At 36.6% G+C, this 20496-nt stretch overlaps 2 protein-coding genes across 2 annotated transcripts; one reads left to right on the forward strand and one right to left on the reverse strand.

Moving 5' to 3' along the window:
• The first annotated feature begins 674 nt into the window (after positions 1-674).
• On the forward strand, positions 675-8544 carry tarbp2 (TARBP2, RISC loading complex RNA binding subunit). The gene is made up of 7 exons (XM_014475936.2): positions 675-919; positions 2552-2866; positions 2991-3060; positions 4067-4184; positions 4313-4440; positions 4623-4818; positions 6145-8544. Exons 1-7 carry the CDS (start codon positions 867-869, stop codon positions 6300-6302), a joined length of 1038 nt encoding a protein of 345 aa, XP_014331422.1. The 5' UTR covers positions 675-866; the 3' UTR covers positions 6303-8544.
• tespa1 (thymocyte expressed, positive selection associated 1) lies at positions 7936-20097 on the reverse strand. Its single transcript, XM_023325313.1, has 12 exons — positions 19197-20097; positions 16746-16935; positions 16542-16584; positions 15599-15639; positions 14966-15019; positions 14253-14292; positions 13934-13975; positions 13681-13776; positions 12845-13053; positions 11596-12728; positions 10302-10386; positions 7936-8830 (listed from the first exon to the last, which is right to left on the reverse strand). The coding sequence occupies exons 2-12, from the start codon at positions 16888-16890 to the stop codon at positions 8739-8741; spliced, it is 1980 nt and encodes a 659-aa protein (XP_023181081.1). The 5' UTR covers positions 16891-16935; positions 19197-20097; the 3' UTR covers positions 7936-8738.
• Between the last annotated feature and the right edge of the window lie 399 nt (positions 20098-20496).

Raw genomic sequence — 20496 nt, forward strand, 5'->3', positions numbered from 1 at the left:
GTGAAAATATTCTAACAGAGTAAATTATTTTTATTTCATTACATAAGCTCTCTTAATAAACTAACACTTCAGATTGAGATATTTCTCTTTAAAGTACACAAAAAGTGAAAGAATAAAAGTGTGCAATAAAACACATTTATTTATTTTTATTATACTACAATTTCCCTGAGGGTAAATCCCAAGGGAATGAATATAGTTTCTATCTATCTATACTGGGAACACTGGCCACAGGCAGGGCTTCAGTCTGCTGGTCAAACTGGGAGAAGTCAAGTGAGTTCTGAGACGTCCTGGTACCTATGGGGTAAACAACCAACGATTTTAAATAAAGGTAGTGATACTCTATAATAATTACACTATAGGAAAAGTAAAAAGCATGGTGCAGTATAACGTCTCATAAAAGAACGTTTTCTTTAAAAAGGTACTCCATTAAAATGTAACTGAGTAAATGTAACTAGTTACTACTCACCTCAGATGGTTTCTGTTATATAGGCTGCAGTTTAAATTCATATATAATATGTTTCACATTTGTTAAACTGTTTTTGTTTTTGTTGTTTGTTCAAAGTATGTAGATATGTTGCCTACCATCTGGTGGGAAAGTTGGAATAAAAGCTCAACTTCGAACGCTTTTGGGTCAATCGGGAGTCGATTTTCACAAGGCGTCACGAACTACGTCATCTTTGCGGGCCGAAGCTTGTCGCAGCAGCAGATGGGGTTCTCTCTTTCTCCTTTCCCTCCTTCCATCATGTTGTAGCCTCATCATCTGCTTGGGGGCAATAAAAAATACAGTCTAATGAAAGCTCGTGTATGTTCTGGTGGGGGGGATTTGCCATCCGAAACCGATCGGTTCCGTCTGCACGGTATAGGTAATGAACGACGAGACAGAACCGGAGAGCTGGAAGAGAAACTCCGGGAGCTCCAGGTGAGGCTGATCAGAACCGCAGGGAGAGTTGAGTATCCAGGCTCACAGATAAACGACATCACGGTATTATAGGATCTTCAGAATATTTTGATTTCATGTATCTTTTTTTTTTCTAAACTGTTCAGTTTATTTCATCACAAGTTAACTTAATTAACAGGCGGTATCTTGGATAAGTAAACATTCATGTTTTATGTGATAGACACAAAGTAGCACTTTATTATGAAGTAGAAAGAAAAAAAATCATAAAGATGTGTCATGCATTTCTATTTCGCCCCCTTTAATTTCATTCTTTTGAAAAGGAGTGTACAGCCTGCATCTCTGGAAACTTCTACTAGCTCTTTGAACTTTCCGCTACGCCTCCTCAATAAATTGGCTAAAAATTATAAAAGAGCCAACTGTTGTTTTTAAATATATATATGACAATATAGGCTAGTTTTAGCTTTTTCATAGAATAAATGCATTGACATTATAAGTAGCAGTAATATTTATCTAAATCTATTTTTCTTGTCATCAAGTTGGAAACATGATTTCTTTTTTATAATTTTCCACAAGTCAACATCTTGTAGAATAAATATAAAACTCTGCAGAAGTTCTTTTTTTTCTCCATTTTAAAATCTTAAATAAATAAAATGGTTAATAATTGGAAATGGCCACATTTCCTTTACTAGATATTATATTACTCAGCCATTTAATTTGTAAAGCTGCTAAGGTGTATAAAATGGTGACCCCAAGATTTTTGCTGGACTTCTCAAACTGTAACCTGTCTTACTGATTCTTCTCACTGTTGACAAGATGAATATAAGTCCTTATTTAGTGGCAAGTATCTTATTGATAGTAGGGTGATTGATAGCAATTAGAAGTTCCTGGAAATCCTGGTCAACTTAGATCACTAAGATATTAATTGAAAAAAAAAATCTCCCCTCCTTGTACAAAAAAAAATATGCTTCTGCTCAAATACACACCTATGTGTGCATTCATACTTACTCACATAAGCAGGTGAGCACAAAAAGGAAACATTAGCAAAGTGATTAGTATTTCTTTAACAGTAATATGAAACTTTTAAACTGCCCACAGCTCAATGTCTTCAGCACCATAGTTTCTTTGATAAGCATCCATTTTGAAAGCTCAGTAAAACAATACTTCATTTCCTTCCTAATTATGTTCCAAAACTGTGTCAAGAAGCAACAGCATGACCTTTTTTTGTTATTCTACAGTATTATGTCTTAAATGATTGTTTCATGATGCTGCATCTGCCTGTTGATCTCAGTGTGAAGAGTGAATATTTGTGCAGGGAATGCTGGTTTAATTTACAATTAACTCAGATTTACTTTTAATTCCATGTAAACAGACAAATGCTTGTAAAAGGCAGCATATAATGAAATTAAACTTTGGTTTCTTGATCATTTTACTGTGCTATTATTTTTAATGTGTGCACAACATGTTGACTTCTTTTAGAAACATTCAAAAACCAGCTTTTTTTTCCATCTTGACTGTTGCTGGAATCAATTTGCAACTTTACGAGATGGTAATTTAGACTTTTATGTACAAAAAAATCAAACCAAAAATGCTTCCATTACTCTCCACATCATGCTGGGTAAATGTGTTTTTTTTCTTTGTTTTTGTTGTATGTAGTATTGAGCAAATGCTGGCTGTGAATCCCGGAAAGACGCCCATCAGTCTGCTGCAGGAGTATGGAACGCGGATAGGCAAAACCCCAGTGTACGACCTGCTGAAGGCCGAGGGACAGGCCCATCAGCCCAACTTCACATTCCGCGTTTCTGTTGGTGAGATCAGCTGCACCGGCCAAGGGCCCAGCAAGAAAGCAGCTAAGCACAAAGCAGCCGAGGCTGCTCTGAAGATGCTCAAGGGAGGCCTCGGAGGCCCAGTTGGAGTCGCTCTTGGAGAAGACGGTTTTATTGAAGTTGATGTGTCTGTGGATGGAGATAGGTCAGACTTCTGAGTAATTTATGCGGACAAATGTTAATTTAGCGTAAATATTTTCCCAAGTGACAGCTCAGCTTTTTAGCAAATTGAAGCTAATGATTTGAGTGTTTCCTTCTGTTTTGTGTAGTTCTCAGTCAGAGATGAAGACTTCAAACAGTTCCCAGCAGTCTGAATGTAACCCTGTAGGAGCCCTGCAGGTAAAAAATCTTTGTCTACTGCATTTTATTTACTTATCTAGATTTGTTAATATGCAGTTGTATCGCAATAAATAACAATATGACTATAAAGTTGAGCTACATCAGTAACTTATATAGATTTTATACACATAATGATTAAATTTGATTACTATGGTTTGCACCTAATAAAACCCAAAATTAACATATTACATCATATCTATGCATTAAAAAAGTGTCATGTTTTGATCCACACAATACTTGAAACACATATGAATTGACAGTTGGCAGGCAAAATGTCACAATAGGTCAAAGAAGTTGCTCAACCAGAGTGTGATATCTAAACAAAATTATGGAAAGTTGAGCGAATGGAGAAAAACAAATTAAATTGCACTGCATAACTGGGCTTCACAATATATATAAATGTATTGTTACTGACTTATCACTGCACACAAAATGCATTTGGAAAAGAACTGCTTGAACTACAGTAAATGTTAGTTAAGTATTTAAATGCCAGGCATTCAGGATCTTTATATGAATAATATTTTGGTGAAACTTGTTTAATACAGTATTAAAATGTTTTAGAATGTGAAGAAATGGTAAAGAGCAGGTAATGGACAGAAACAGCATTTGCAATAAAACCTTGTTGTAAAATCCAGGTTTTTCTATCACACTAATTTTCCTCTGCTTAACTTTCTAGTCATATACTTTCATATAGTACTCTTTGAACAGCAAGGATCTTGTGAAGGGACTCTATTATTGTTTGCTAGGCAACAGTCAGCAGTGCTCCCTGTGATTGGTTAAGTTACAACATGACCACAAGATTTTAGTATTAAGTATCCTGGTTGTTTTGGTTTGATGTAATGATCTGTCTATTTAAAAAAAAGACGGTGTGTGTAATGAATCTATATAATACACCAGTTTAACTTTTGAAATTTATAACTAAACTAAATTTACTTTTTACTTTATTGCAATGCATTTTTTTGTTTATATTTTGTGTACTTTTTTCTTTGGTGTTAATTTCTGTCAGGAGTTGGTGGTGCAGAAAGGATGGCGTTTGCCAGAGTACACAGTCACTCAGGAGTCCGGTCCAGCTCATCGCAAGGAGTTCACTATGACTTGCAGAGTCGAGAGATTTGTAGAAATCGGTACATTTAAAAATGTTTGACTTATAGAATACATACTTCATGTGTTTGCTTCTGTCTCAGAAATGTGTTTTCTTTTTGATTTTATGTCCCACTGGATGACAACAGCTAATATGTTTTTTCCTGCTCAGGAAGCGGCACATCTAAGAAACTCGCCAAGAGAAATGCTGCCGCCAAGATGCTTTCTCGGATACACAACGTGCCGGTGGATCTGAGGAGTAGCAATGAAGCAGAAACAGAGGAGGACACATTTAATATTGTAAGAATCAAACAGGAGTTACGAAAATGAATAAAGATCAGAAAAAGTGATAAAACATCAGTGTAGGAAAAGATGGCTGTTGAGGTAGAAAATGCTAAACTGTAATAAGCATAATTAGTATTTTGGTCAGGAAATTTAATGTCTGCTAACTGATGTTGAATCTATTTCTCCTGTAATTAAAGCACATGGGGAGCAGGGCAGAGTCGGGTAAAAGTAAAGGCTACAGCTGCACGTGGGACTCCCTGCGCAACTCTGCTGGAGAGAAGATTCTGCAGCTCCGCAGCCACCCTCTGGGCATGCCTTCTGACTCCAACTTCTGCTCCCTGCTGAGCGACCTTTCTACAGAGCAGCGCTTCGACGTCAGCTACCTTGATCTAGGTGAGCTCATAAACTCTCAGTCAGAGCTCCAGTACCACTTCAGTTTGCTGCAGTCTGGACGCAATCATATATATGCTTCAGCTGAGCTTCTAATGAACCTGAGTTATGACTAATTTGTTGCAAAAATTTGTCGCATCTCAAATTTTGGGGGAGCATTTTGTCACATTACAACCACCTGAATGTGTTTTATTTAACTTTTAGGTGGGAAACTAACAACAAGTAGTGCATAGCTGTGATATGGAAGGAAAATTGTGTCTTTAATTTCATCTAAGGATAAATAGAGCTGTTCTGTGAAGTCCTTAGGAGCTTATTTGAGAACAAACAGCAACATGAAGATGGCTAAAACAGATTAGGGATTAAGTTCTAGATAGGTTTAATGCAGACTCAGGATATAAAACAACGTCCTGTTCAATCCATCATCTAAAAATGGAAAGAGTCTTGCACAACTGCAAACTTACAAAGACTTTCTGTCCACCTATAATGATAGGTACTGGAAAATGTGTGTTAGGAAAGCTAAAACACAGTTTCCATTGTGAAATTCCATATTAGTTGCAACATCATAGTGTGGAGGAAGCTGCTCAGAGTTGTTAGGAAGTTTAATATTGCCAGATGTCCTGGAAGAAAACCCATCGAAGGGTGCAAAATACTTAAGACTGGCAGGGCGGTTTACCTCCCACTGTGATAACGACCCGAAATGTAGATTTAGATTGGCCTGGTCAAAGGTCAAACCAAAATCCAGTTGAGAATTTGCTGCAAAACAAGGAACAACAATTCTGACGTCTTGCCACAAATAAAGGGCAAAAGTATCAGTCTCCAGATGTGCAAAGAATATTACAAGAAAATAATAATAATTTAGGGTGAAAATTGAACAGGTGGATAATGAGTTGTATTATATTATGACTCCAAAGGCTTTTAGATTTGTTTCCTGCAGAACCCATAAAACACATTAGGTTTCTATTTACCTTTTAAAAGTTTGTTCTCTTTACTGTAGCTATCCTGATTGCTTTGACTGAAAACTATGAAAATCAATGCAAAATACTTTCTATTTCAAGTGATATTATGCAAACACCCATATCTGATGTAACAGTGGGACGAAGGTTTTGACCTAGTTCTGTTTGCAAATGTATCCACTCAGACTGTCTAATGGAAAATAACAGTTAGGCATAACAGAAAAGAAGCAGTAATAATGATAACGTCTTTCATCAGAACTGTGACTATAATAATAATAATAATAATAATAATAATAATGGAGGAAGTGGGTTGCGGTCTAAGAGAGAAATTCAAATGATTGACTTTTGATCGACTGTCCTGTGTTTCTGTTTCCAGAGGAGCGCAGCCTCAGTGGCCTCTGTCAGTGTTTGGTAGAACTGTCCACGCAGCCAATCACAGTGTGCCATGGCTTCGCTCAGAACATAGACGCTGCTCGAGCCAACGCGGCTCACAACGCACTGCAGTACCTGAAAATCATGGCAGGAGGGAAATGATACACCTTCTCCGTTTCCTAGCCACAGACTCGAACTCACCAGTACACAATATGCCATCAAACATCTCCTCTTTGGACAAAGGAGATATTTTTGTGACATATTTAGAAAACAAAAACAAGGAAACCTCAAATTTGACAATGAGAGACTTTTTCTGCCCTGAAATTTACACATGGAGTCATTGTTTTTATTTTCTATTGATTGATGGGTGCCACTATTGATATTGCTGTCTAAAATTTATAAACGCATTATGTACAATTTTGTCATAAAAAAAACTTTTCCCCATTTTTTAAACTTTTGACTTCATGTAATCCAATATATTTTCCTAAATATGACCAATAAATACATATATCTCAGAAACTTTAAATGTTGCTGTATCAGAGTAGGCAATGATTTGCAGCAAAGTATTAAAAAAATGTAGGTAATTTGACTAGCAAGATATAGAGTTAACTATTTATTAGTCCCAGAATGAAATTCATGTGAATGGATGTGTGAAAGAAACTTCCACTCTGTCGAGAAATTGAATTATGTTAGCTGCTATCCCTTAAAAATGAGCTTCCACGAGTCTTAAAAATATAAGACTGAAGTGACTGTTTGTCACTGTCATTTTCTACATGTTTAAGATTGAAAATTGTGCAACACCCTACACATTTATTGGCACTATTGGTGAAGCTGTGTTAAAAGCCTTAAAACGTAGTCATCACTGCATTTGCATATCTAGGAACTTTTTTAAAAATCCAACCTTCATGTTATTTTAATCAGTGAGTGGAAAAGAATATTTGGCTAAGAAATCATTTGCAGCAACATTACTATAAATATGAAATAATCTTTATATTGTTATTTTGTACAAAGATTAATACTAATGGATTACTAAACAGTTTATATAAATGTTTAGTAATCCATGATATCTTTTTTTTCTGGGGTGTAAAATGTGACATTTCTGTAAGCCGCTCTTCAAAATGAAAAAGCAATAGCACATGCGTTAAAGATGGACAAATCCTTTTTGATCTCTATAAATACGAGAATGACAAGAAAACCTAGACCTGGCTATATTTACAGCCAGTTATAATTAGCAGGTTTATGCTGGTAGAGGAGGATGGTAGTGGAGGCGAAACAAATCTCCAGTTTAAAGGTGAATTTACTTTAAGGCTTTTTACACCTTCTTACCAGCTGCAAATAAATCTGATTTTCTTGACAAGTTTCAGAAGTATCTCTGTTAATAGTCTGTGAATTAGAAGCTTTGTGTGTCCACAGCTGTTCTGAAGTGCATTTACTCCTGAATTAAAGACTTATTATACAATGGCTCTCAACTGTGAATACATCCCTGTTAAAAGACCAGGTTTTTATGTAAAAAAGAAAATAAAAAAATTATAAATTATTTTAGCTACAATTCAAGCAAAACATTAGAGGAACATGTAAATACCTAACCTAGTACCCATTTAAAGCACCTTTTGATTCAGTGTTTCATCAATTATAATAATCCTTTAATAAAGTTCTATGCCCCAAAAAGAAATTTTTTAATTTACTTATTACTAACTTTCAGCCAATGCTACAGGTTCCAAAGGAATCAAACAATCATTGTTTGAAGGTATTGGTCAGGAGTAGGTCTAAAAGAAAGTCAAAGTTGTACAGAAAGGTTTTTACGACAATTTATTAGGGTGTCATTTTTACAGGGGTGTGTCAGGTGAGAGCTGCTGTAATTATAACAAAATATATTCACTCTTTCTCAAAGACCCAGCACATAAAGCTACCACAAATTATAACGTTACCTCTAAAACATTGTGCACATAATGACCATCATTGACTTGTGTTGTGTTTTGGTTTCTTGAACTTTGACTTGAATTGTGATTATCAGAAACTGTTGTGTCTCTGTGTAAAAGCTTTCTCCACTACTAAGAAATCCCTCCCTTTTCTGCAATATGCATTGACAAATGGTTTTAACTATCTGCTGTTTCATGTACTTGCCTACTAAATGCATGTGACACATTTTTGTGGGTTGTAACCCTTCTCAGAAAAGACAGATATGCAAACTGTTTTTTGATCATTAAAGGAGGAAGTTAGGAGCTGGTTTTATTCAACTTCAGTTGAAATTCACCATCTCTCTTTGCTGGCACTTTTATACATTACAAATATGAAATGAAATATGATCTCTATTGGACGTTGATGTTTCTTTTTTTTTTCGATAAAACATTTTTTGTAAGAATTGAAGTTGATTTTACCCTAATTAAAGTACCATTCCATTACACTTCACTGTCCAAGTCTTTGCTTGTTCGCACAGTTCAGTTTCATATAATCATGCTTTGCACATTTTCTTTGTCTGTACCCTCTGAAACATTCACATTTTAAGAGTTCAAGCAAAGTCAATGTGGAGATCGGCTTTCCAAATGGAAAAGGTTTCCAGATCTTGTGGTACATTTTAGTCCTGCCTTTTTCTCTCCGTCACCTGCTGTGTCTGTCTAATGAGGGGCTGACTTCTTCATCTGCGTAGCCACTGCTGTCAGACTGCACGCTGTCGCCCCGCACCACTTCACCTACACAAGCAGGAAAAAAACAAAAAACATTCAGCTCTTCTCCAACTTCTGCGAACTGCAGACTGTTTAGCAGCTGCAGTCTAACCTGAATTTGGCACAGAAAAGACATTGTTTTCTCCTTGAAGACACCTGCTCATTGACCTGAATATGCATGTGTCACTCATCATGCTCAGTACCTTGAAAAAGTATTTACTCCCCTTGAACGTGTATTGGAATCTTATGTGATAAACCAACAACAAAGTAGTGGGAAGTAAAAAGAAAATGACAACTGTTTGTCATTTATTAGTGTTGCATGTATTCATATTCAGCACCCTGAGGCAACACTTTTTTCAGCAAGTACAGCTGCAAGTCTTTCCACAAACTGTAGAGATGGAAGTTTTTTATATTTCCCTGCAAATTAGCTGAAGCTTAGCCGGAATAGATGGAGACAGTTTATGAGCATCAGTTATTAAAACCTGCCACTGATTTGATCTTTAGACTTTGACTGTGCCGTTCTGACCCCGTCATTTGACCACTTTTCATGATAGTACTGGCTGTTTATTGAGTGTTGCTGTCCTACCAAAGATGAATCTGCAACCCAGTCTCAAATATTTTGCAGTATTGCTCTCTATTTAGCTCCATACATCTTCCTATCAACTCTGACCAAGTTCTCTTTTCCCCTCAGCATAATATTGCCAACACTGTTTCGTTGTTAGTGGCATGTTCGGGGTGATGTACAGTAGTTTTCCACCTCAAATAGCATTTTAGTTGCATCTGACCAAAGAACTGACCTTTATGTTAATTGTGATCCCTAGCTTCTGGTAAATTGCAGGATTTGTTTTGGCCTTTCTTTCTTGACTCAGTTCTGTAAAGGCTGGATTAGTGCTGTCCTTAATTAATAGTTGACTCTACTTAGAACAACTGGATTTATTCTGAGATTAAAATCTGAATAAATCTGATTGCAGACTTTTAGTCAAGTGAACCCTGAAGTAAATTGGTTATGCAGGATGTTATTGAGGGGTATCATCCTACAGCCCTGGATTAGTTTCTTCCCACTTTACAATTATGCAGTTTTTATTTCCCTAAAACATAAAATTACCCTAACCTAAGTTGAAGTTTGTAGCTGCAATCTGACAAAAAAGTTTAAGGGATGAGAATACTTTTCCAATCACACATCTGCTTTTACACAAGTTGTCAGAATCCATTAGCTGACCGCTGCTAATGACTGTATGACACCTTAAAGTGAGTCATAAATGAAGTGATACTTTCTATTACTGAGAAAGAACAAGCATAGAAATAAAACATGCAAACTCATTTAGCACATGTGTGAGCTGATAACATCCTTCTCCTCATACAGCAGGGTGTATATACGTATATACACCTTGCCGTTTGTGGACCAAAAAATAATCCCCCTCAGTGTGAACAAAGAAACTTTGGTTCATATAAAGTTTTTATGCAAAAAGTCACACAAATAAATATGAGCATTTGTCACCTTTGCATGAATGTTTTCTGGAGAGTGACGAAGTGACGGTACTCGCTTCTGGTTGTCCAAAATCTTCCTCTCCTGCGCTATGCACCTAAGAGGAGAGCAAATTAAAAATATTTAACCAAGATGCACTTTATTTTACCAAGGGAAAAAATGAGAGCAACTACAGAAACCAATAGTTCCAAAATAGAAAATACAAATAAATGCAAAAACATAAATTATTTTGTTTTGTCCAACTACAAATTACAATAAATGTTTTCTCTGAAATAAAACATTACTAAATTGCTTAAAATGTAGATTTTAAATCACTAACATTTTCAGTAAAACTGGTTTCCATGAGGGGTGACTATGCTAATAAATAGATGCAGGCTCACTTGTTATGGGTTGATGGTATTTCACCCTTTGCTATTCTGTACCTTTCTATCTTTGGAGCCATGTCCCTCTGGACATCATGTGCTCACTGTAGCAGCTAGGGATTTGAAGTATTTTTTCTTATATTTAAATGCTATGTGACTCTTTTAAATGCTTTCTGCCAGCAGGCGGTTGCTCAAAGTAACTGGTTTGATCAAGTGTCACAATCTGTCATACTGTATTTTAGAAAAGTTTGGCATCATTTTTTTTCTCAAATAATTAATGAAAATACTTATTGCAAAGAAATTAGTTGATATGTCATCGTTTACTGAGCTGAAGACGTTTATCAGAGTAAAATAGAATAAGAGTAATGGAGAAAATTATTATGAGCACAAAAATGGAAGTAGGAAGGGACAAAGCGTTGAATTGATCCACAGGTTTTTTTTCACAACTATTTTGATTAAGTTCACATTAGTTCTTAATTATTAAGTATCTTCTTCAGTTAGTTCCCATGCAGTTTTTTGATAGTTTTCCTACAAGCACATTACATTTTAAATTTTTTTGTTATGTTTTGCTCCTATGGCCCTTCATGTCCCATGCCTGAATTGCAAATAAACCAAAATTACTTCAAAAGAAAATGATGCAAAAGAATGTTGTACAACAACAACGAAGCAGTTTAAAATAGCTCCTCACAAAACAGCAATGAAACACAAACCAGTGACCAAAACTAAATATAAGCATCAAGTTCAGGAGGAAATTTCCATTTGTCATGACAACAATCTTTTAGCCCTAATAGTAATTATAGTTTACTTAGTCATTGATTGACTGATGATTGTGTAATTAATTTGTCTCACCCAATGAGTTAAGACTGATTTAAACTTCCTAAGTGCAGTTTAGATTCATTGTCAAATTATATGCTAGCTTTTCAAACCAATAAAAGTTTCAGTACCTCCTCCAGCTCGAATGAGTTGACCTGCTGACGATTGCTGGAGAATTTGCCCAGTCCAGGATGGGTTAACGGGTTCAGGTACTGTCCCTCTCCCTCATTAAACAGCTCTGCAGGAGTCTGCTTGGATAAGGCAGGTGAAACATGGCAGGAGTTCATGGAGGTTGAGGACACGCCCTCGTCTTCCAAGCCAGTCACTGTGATGCAGCAGTGAGCGTAGCTGTCTCTAGGCTCAAGAACCAGAGGTGATCCAGGTCCATCCACCTGTAGGGTCTTTCTAGAAGATCCAGGGTGTAAGTCTTCATTAGGCTCAAAGGTAGGGGTTTGCACTGTAGGTGTGTGAGTGTTTAGTCTGTCTCTACTTTCTGTCCCAGAGATATGAAGGAAGCGGTTTTGGTTTTGACAACAGAAAGAAGCCTGATGTACACGCTCCACTATTGGAGGGCAGATTAGATCATATGAAACTTTGGCAGCAGGAGTCAGTTCAGTTGTCCTTGTGTCCCTTTGTGTCAAACATGAGTCCAGCTCTGACTGATTTGTGGCTAGCAGAGTTTCTGTTTCTATCACAGTTTCTCTTGACAACGATGACGTCAGAGATGTTCTTTCACAATATTCTTGTCTGACATTATCAGCATTATCTGCCTCTTCGTTGTCAGGCACCTCCTCCTTGCAGATTTTATTCCCCGTCTGATAAATGTTTGTGTCCTCTAAAGTCTGCTTCACTTGCTCTATATCTCCACCATTTGATAGCAACCTAAAATCCTCACAAGATCCACACCTGTCATGTTCCCCCAAATCCAGCTTCTTGGCACTTCCAGTCTTGAATTTCAGCATTATATCCACCACGTCTGGAAGGCTGGATCTCTTTCTGGGTGAGGGCTGTGGAGAGGTGGAGTCCGACCCACGAGGAGAGCCGGTGTAGAGGCACATTTTGTTCACAGTGTCCTTCAGCCTCTCCACAGGAGAGCGAGGCTCGCTGCGAATACTGGTCCTAAACCGTTCAATCCTCTCCACAGGAGAGGAGAAGCTGAACTCTGGTGTGGCCAGCTTCTGGAGAGGAGTGCGGGACACGTGAGAGTAGAGGGAATAGAAAGCATTGGCCATGGCTGTAAGCACTTGCACTTGTCTGAAACGACCTATAAGAAGAATAAAATGCAAATAAACAGATGCAAACCACTTCACATCTTCACACTACTAGCAATGCAATATCACTCCACTGACATATAGATAGAGAGATGTAACAAATCCATACTGGCAAGTGAAAGGCTGGGGTCCTCCTCTCTTATTCGCCGGATCTGGGCATCCAGGAAGAGGCGGAAGTTGATGCCTTGAGCCTGAGAGGGGAAGGTGAAAAATCGAGGAGGGATGCGAACGGTGACCTGCGGTTCTTCACAGCCAAAACCCAGTTCGTACAGAGTCTCCTCTGCATCCTCTGAACACATCTGCAGAACCTCTGACACACTGAAAGAAGACATACAATTAGGTGCAGCTCAATAATTTCACATCAAACAATTTATTTCAGAAATAAATGTATTTTAAAAGAGAAGCTCATTTATGCTTGACACACAGATGTGTGCATTTATGGCTCTCAGAAAATTATAAAACTATATAGAACCACAAAAAGTGATGTTCTGACCCTCACAATCAGAGGGAGAAGTGCTGACTTGATAATTTTCCAATTCACTATGCAAAGCTGTTTAAAAAAAAATTCTGTTCTCAGACTTTAAGCTATAGTTGAGCGCTACTATATTGACTCTATTATTTTTGTCATTTATGTTATCTGAACATCTCTCATTGTTTTGTTGTGCTGTATAACTTTCTGTTTAAGTTACTGGTGACTTTCTACTTAAACTGTTTTGTTTAAATGTGCTAAAGAAATAAAATTAACTTTGACTGTAAAAGTTTAGTGGCAGGAAGAAGTGTGACAGAATAAGCTCCACAAATAAAAGGTGTGAGATACAAATAAAAGGTGTGATACAGATAAGATACAGCTGCCATTGAACAGTCTGCTTCTTTAGCAAAAACCTTAGCTGTATTAAAATGGTTACTACATAAAATGTCTGGATTAAACCAATTTCCAAACCTCACCTTGACACTGTTTTCCAAGTGGAAGAGGAAAGGCAGCTGGAGGCCATGCTGTGGCCCAGGTTCAGTGATGACGGGCATAGTTTCTGAAGAGGAGTACTAAAAAAAAGAGAAGAAAAAAAAACATGTGAAATGTTACGATACCTAAAACTGTTTAAAATGATCAGATATGAGACAACTCATTCACTCCTTTCCAGGGGGAGCAATGCCAAAAAAAAGGTAGATTTTGAGTTTGAGAAGCAAGTAAACAACAAACCTGTTGCTGACCCTGCTGAGCTGTTTCGTGATGGAACGATTTCTGGACAGGCAATAAGGAGAACAAAGAACAATAAAGAAAAATTAATAAACCAAAAAATAGTTTATTTCAGAAATTCAAATAGTTTTGGTATAACATTTCCAGAAAATTTACAGAAACTTCCAGTTAAGCTACAGCAAAGAAATATCTTCGGGGTGTGAATGTGTGAAACATGTATTTTAACCAGGACTTTAATTATTTTGCAAAAATAAAAAAATAACTACATTAGTTATGCGAGATATGTAGAAAATAGTTGAACCAGTGGACAGTTTCTACTTACCGATAGTTAGTTGTAGTTCCTCCAAAGTTTATAACTGAAGCTGAGGAAAAGAATATTAAGCATTAATTATTGCTGTTGACAATAAGAACTACTTTAGTGTGAGAATAAAGGAATTTGCAATTTAGCATCTGTAATATGAATTTAACAGAATGAATCTGAAGAGAAAACATCTAATTTACTATTTTATTTTAAGATTTAAATGTTGCTCGTATAACTTCAACCATTAGTTTTCTGGGTTGTTTTCCATCCAGTTGAGAACTGCAACTGTTTTTTATTTTTCTGATCTACAAAAATGTAGCAACTTCACTGCTTATCTTTGCGGTTTAGTTCTAGTTTGGCGTAAATGTTAAATTACCTCTCTGAAATTACCATTGCATAATACCTAGATTGCAACGACATGCAATATTCCAACAAGATAAGGAGGTAAAAAATACTTGAGATAAGCTTTTCTTTTTTACATGTGAAAAGTTCTGACTACTGATCGATGAGCGGAGTTTAAAAATAACCATAACCAAACAATGCTCAATTTGCTTATTTAAAACTTTTGCCGACTCATTACTTCCCTGTCTGTGTGTGCAAATTTAGGTTGACAGTGAAGCCATATTTCAGATAATCAAATTAAATGGAGATGGTCATGAATATTGCCTTTTGAGGACATAGAAACCATTTTGTGGCATGAGTGTTTGCGTGTTTGAGTTCATGTCTGATCATACCATCAGCTCCAAGGCTCAGGTCATCACAAAAGGTGTTGGCTTGCAGTGCAGACTCTTAAAAAGCAATCAGATATGGAAATGTTACACATTTATGTTGTAAATTAGACACTGTGCAAATTATGCAGACGATAAATTAAGATTTTTAAACTTACATATTTAAAGTTTTTGCATTTATTTATTTATTTATTTCAAGTTCATTAGTTGAAACAGATTTTAGCTTATCGCAATAAGCATGACACAGAAAACCCTAAATAACCTGGTTTGAGATGCAATCCCCTCAATATGCTGAATAAGGAAAATCAGAAGACGTCAAACCAAACTTTTTCTGGATATTACTTTTTCTGGCAACAACGACGAATGCGTGGGTGAATGGGTGTGATATCATGTGTTTCTGGACGCAGTAAAAGGCTCTTTTTCTTTTCTTTTTGGTGGTAAAATGCTTTGACTTCATTAAACAGCATTTTTAATTGTGGAGGCGAAAGGTGTTTTTGGATAAAATCCCCACATGAAAATAAGAAATATGAGGTGTTGTACTGAATGTCATACATTTCAATTGATTCTGTTCTGCTCTTTTTTCAACATTTTCTCAAGCAGCCTAATGGCAAGGTGTTCATGGTAAGGTGTGTGTCTCACCGAAACTTAGCTGGCTGCTGTTCTCCAAGCGGACATCAGATCTGCAAGATACGTTAGTTTTAAACACAGGCGCACAAACACAATCGAGTCATTTGCATGCGTCTATCAAACATGGTGCTGTGTTTGCATCTCTGGTTACATATGAAAAGGGACAGTAGGCAACTTTACAGTGAAAGTTTGTTCCACTCTTCCTAATCAGCAGTCTGTTGAAGTCTTGCAACTTCCTCTTGTAGAGAAATATTAACATTCAGGTTAACACCTAGCAAATCTACTCATTTTCATTTTCACTTCTGAGAATACATTCAGGAACCAGCCATTCCTCTAAATGCTCTCAGCAGGAGAGTAAAATTCCATTTAGATGGTGATTTACTGTCTTCCTGGATGTTTCTGCATTTCATAAGTGCTTTTCTCTCAGTGACTGACATTAAACCATAAAGTATTGTTTCTTCTTTCTATAGTCTGTTTTATAAAAAAAAAAGAAGAAGAAATTGTTATTTCCAATACCTCAAGGTAATTTCAGATATGTCAGAGAGTTAAAGTTTTACTCATGAGTTATTTTTGTACTGTGAACTTTTACATCTTTTAAATCGTGACACCCCTGGTGAAACAGCTATAAAGGAAAAAAAAATCAAACTCAAGAGAAGGTCACCTCAGCGATTTCAGTTTGTGGCTGATTGAAAGCTTATTTTTCTTTTTCTCTTTTTCCAGTGGAACTATAAGAATGCAGCACCTCAGGCTACTGCAGCAGAAAAAGACTTCTGTGGTAACCTCACAGCATCACCTTGCTGCACCACCTGACATCAGAGAGAGTTTCCACTCTCTCTGCACTCTGTTGTTTGCTGTACTTTCCATTGATATACATCTTACCAGCTGGAAAATGTGAAAGTCAGCAGTTATGAACTTATAAAAAAAAAAGAAAGAAAGAAAAAAGAGGTTAACTCACCCACAACCAAGGAGCCAGTTCTCAATCTTTCCATTGAAGCTGGCTATAAAAATGACACATATGAGTACTCTTATTAAGTAAACATGTTACTCTTTGACAGCTCTGATCACAGTGAACTAATTTGTTTTTCTGTCTAGAAAAGTTAAAAACCGATAAAATAAAATACAATGAGTAAAGTACTTAAAGAGTTGTGTTTGCTCTCACCATCAGAAAAGACATCATCGTCATCTGCTATGGAGGCCGAGGCTGCAAGGTTACACAGCGGACCCTCCATCTCCTCCACTGTCGGCCATTGTCGGCTGCTGTTGATCCAGGCTCGCCGCCTAACGGTGGACGATGACCTATCCATCACTTCAATTCATATATGGCTACAGAGCATGATGGGTTCAAAGCTCTGAAACAAAAGAAATTAAAAGTAATTCAAGATTTTTATTGTTGTTTGATTTATGAAGTTGATGATATTTTTAAGATATTTTAAGACTATTTTCAACAGATATTTAAAAATCTATTGCTTTAATTTTTCTACATGAGCAAATACATTCCCAGAAAAGCTGAGAAGATTGTCAAAACATGCTTTAACGTGTGACATGTTCATTTGTTTGAATCTTTATAGTCAAAGGGAAAAAAGGATATTGGTTTTATACACCAGTGCAGATCAAATACATGCAAAACTGTTGGGGTTTTTTTCAGATACAGTTCCTCTTAACTGCTAAGATCTGCTCAGAATGATAAAATTGTGCATAAAACAAGAATCCACCATATGTTTAGTATTTCCAAGTATGGACTGATTGTGGCTCATCTCATTGCACTAACTCAGAAAAAAATTATAGATTCAAAAAGAATTTTACACATCCAATTTACCAAAAATTTGACTTTCACCATCTAAAGAGCATAATGAAGTCTTCAAGGCATGAAGTCACAGCTGCATAAAAATTTTTGACAACAAAGATTCAGTAACAACTAAGACAAACTTTATTATTAGAAACTGTCCAACTCTGCACCTAGAAGCTAAATTTTACATTATATTTGGCAGTGGAAAGGGTAAATAATGTCAATCAAGTTTCAAGCAAAAGAGAATCTCAGAAATAAAGAGACATGTTCTGTGCTCAGAAAAGTCCATGCAACAGCTGTGTTTGGGGGAAGAAAAGAACATGAGAACATAAGAGCTGAAAGAAATGCTAGTAATGGTGTAATGGTTGAATCAGTTGCCGGGTGATCCTGGAATGAGTGAGTAGTTATGACTTTTCCAGAGCTGACAGGCATGGGCCAGTTACCAGTATCAAAGTAATCCAAAGTTTCAAGTTATGGTTACAAAACTGCTAAATTTTTGCGTAATACTGTCCCAGTTTGAAGACATTTCATCAATACACCAGAGAAAGAACTGGAGTTTTCTTGGCACTAAGTCACTGTTGACCATCCACTAACTGTTGCTTCACAAGAGATGGACAAGATAGACACATTTGGCAGCTGGGAAATATAATCTGTAGTGAGAAACACAACAATTGAACAAAAGGATCACAGTGTATAAATCTTATTAAGATAATTCTGCTTTAAAACTACAGTTGACTGAAGGCCAGCTGCCTGAGCTGATAGCCTAATTAATTGCCAGCAAATATCAGCTCATTATTCTTTCTCTAATATGATGAGGATGACAAAAAAGCATTTTCACTCTGTGCAGAAAGTACCTAATATTGTTTATTCTATGGTTGCTTATGTCTTACTATTAAGACACAAACAAAATTACTTTTTGTAACTGTAACAGTCAATAAGTTTTATTGTGTTTCCAAAAGTATCAGCAAATGTCTTGCTTTTCAGTTTTAAATGAGAGCAATTAGATTCTGTAATTGTGGTACTTTTTGAGCTCCCTTTTACAAGTTTGGGAGAACATTAGTAAGTGATATTTAGAGCAGATTATGTGGCTTCTCTGACACACAATGTACATTTGTTCTTTTGCCAATTTCCTGCTGTTCCGGTCAGTGGAGTCATCTAAAAACTGTTTTGAGTTGGAAAATCTGGCCAGAAGAACTGGAAAATGGTGAGAAGTTAAAACCTGGAGTCTAGTAAGAATGGAGACAGATAGCTCGGACAAAATAACACTTTATGTCTTAAGTTCCCAAATGCAAATGAGTAAAATAACAACAATACTGCAGATCAGGGCAAACCTTATACAAAATATGCACACGTTGAAATAAAAATATTCCCATGAAGAGACTATAATATCATGTTATCATAAGTCTTACTTCTTCCCAAAATTGTACTGATTAGTCTCTTCCAAACTTAAGACAATTCAAATTAAACCATAATAAACAGAGGGATGTGCCTGAAAACAAAATTATACCAGTCCAGGCAACACTGTACAGAAAATGATTTGACTTACTGTGTGGTTATACTGCAATGCAGACTAGTGCAAGCATGGGAACCATTAATGATAAAATCAGCACGACCGTAGAGAATTTCACCGAGGTTTATGACAAACCTTAATAAAAGAACTTAAAAGATTTACCTTGATATAAATAGATATATTTGACTTTCGGAAGGTGCTTTCTAGAATGTCAAGTGTGCATATCAAACGTAAAAGTAGAGACATCTTCAAAATGCATTTACCTTTCTACACTAAGCAACGAATAAACTTTCAAAAGAGACGAGAGTTTTTACCTTCATGCACGCTGCAAGTTTCAGTTCTGTAAGCGGCGCACTTTCTTTGGTTTCCTGTTGGACCGGCGGACTCACTGAGGCAGACAGTATGAGCGCCTTCATCCGCAGTCTTTAAACGGTCTGTTAGAATAGCCTCCGCTCAGCGCGCCTGCCTCTATCAGAGATGGGCCCAGAGATAAATAGCCGGGGTTTGAGCTGATTTCCAGCGAAGCCTGTCCCCTGCTCAGCCCGGACAGGTTGGATCATTGCTTGGCCGTGGCGCGTCTGAGGAAGTGAGTTTGCATCTCATCTGACAGACTGAAGTTATCAGCGTGGCGTGGGACGCAGCTGCGGCACATCCTGCATGAAACAAGCGCTCACCCTGACAGGCTGCTGGAAATGTCAGGGGTAACGCTGTTAGTACAACACGATGTTTTGTGTGGTTTTTGTTTTTTTATTGCCCGCTTTACAAAAATATAAAGCTTAGTTTCCGCAAAGTAACTGTGTGGCATTATTTTATTTTTATTTGGGGTTTTCCACATTACAGTAATGTATTAAGCATTCTCTCCGTAAGTACGAAGAGCATTATGTCAGATTTAAACAAATGACTGCGGTTAAAGTTATATAGTTCTACTTTTGATATGAGTAAGACCACAATGAATCACTTTGGTATCACCTTCCCGAAAGTGCAACGTTTTTTTGTTTTGTTTTTTCTCGCATACAAAAATAATGATTTTTAAAGGAAGTTTCTTGGCCTCTACAGTCTGGTTTGAGCTAAACCTTAACTGGAGTTTCTGTTTCTGAAACATATTGACCTATACAGGAGTTTTTAACTACACCATACTTTTAACTTCTAACTATTTTGGTATTATTTTTGAAGTATCGCTGCTCTTACTTCAGAACTTCAGTGAGTGAAGTACAAGCATATTTTAACCAAAAATGCATCAGACACACTTTTACAGTTTAAGTCAAAGTTAGACTTCTTGTTTGTACACAAGTATTTCGATTCTAATATTTGTATCTGTTAAGCCTAAAGTGCCATTTAGAGGTCAAGTGAATATACAGTAGGCATTTGTGTAACATTGCAATACAATATATTACCGACTGTGAGTATTGGTTTTAAAAGCCTTTGCTGTGAAAGAAAATAATCTGTAAATGTATTTCTTGTGTTTGAATTTATCTAGTAATGACACTTACTTGAGTACTTTTTTTGACTATTAATAAAAAGTCATTCAACTTAACTGAAGATGTTTTTATTCTAACAAAGCTTGCACGATGCCTTAATCACATGTCAAACATTTTTTATGTGTATTTTTATTTG

This window comes from Xiphophorus maculatus, chromosome 20, assembly GCF_002775205.1.
Source record: "Xiphophorus maculatus strain JP 163 A chromosome 20, X_maculatus-5.0-male, whole genome shotgun sequence".
NCBI lineage: Eukaryota > Metazoa > Chordata > Actinopteri > Cyprinodontiformes > Poeciliidae > Xiphophorus > Xiphophorus maculatus.

Excerpts from the sequence above, each read along its gene's own strand:
- tarbp2 (XM_014475936.2), top strand. The coding sequence starts at position 867 with ATGAACGACGAGACAGAACCGGAGAGCTGGAAGAGAAACTCCGGGAGC. Across the intron at positions 3,061-4,066 it reads ACCCTGTAGGAGCCCTGCAG|GAGTTGGTGGTGCAGAAAGG; the intron begins GTAAAAAATCTT and ends AATTTCTGTCAG. Across the intron at positions 4,441-4,622 it reads AGGAGGACACATTTAATATT|CACATGGGGAGCAGGGCAGA; the intron begins GTAAGAATCAAA and ends CTGTAATTAAAG.
- tespa1 (XM_023325313.1), bottom strand. The coding sequence starts at position 16,890 with ATGGATAGGTCATCGTCCACCGTTAGGCGGCGAGCCTGGATCAACAGC. Across the intron at positions 15,020-15,598 it reads CAGCAGCCAGCTAAGTTTCG|AGTCTGCACTGCAAGCCAAC; the intron begins GTGAGACACACA and ends TTGCTTTTTAAG. Across the intron at positions 8,831-10,301 it reads CAGAAAACATTCATGCAAAG|GTGAAGTGGTGCGGGGCGAC; the intron begins GTGACAAATGCT and ends CTGCTTGTGTAG.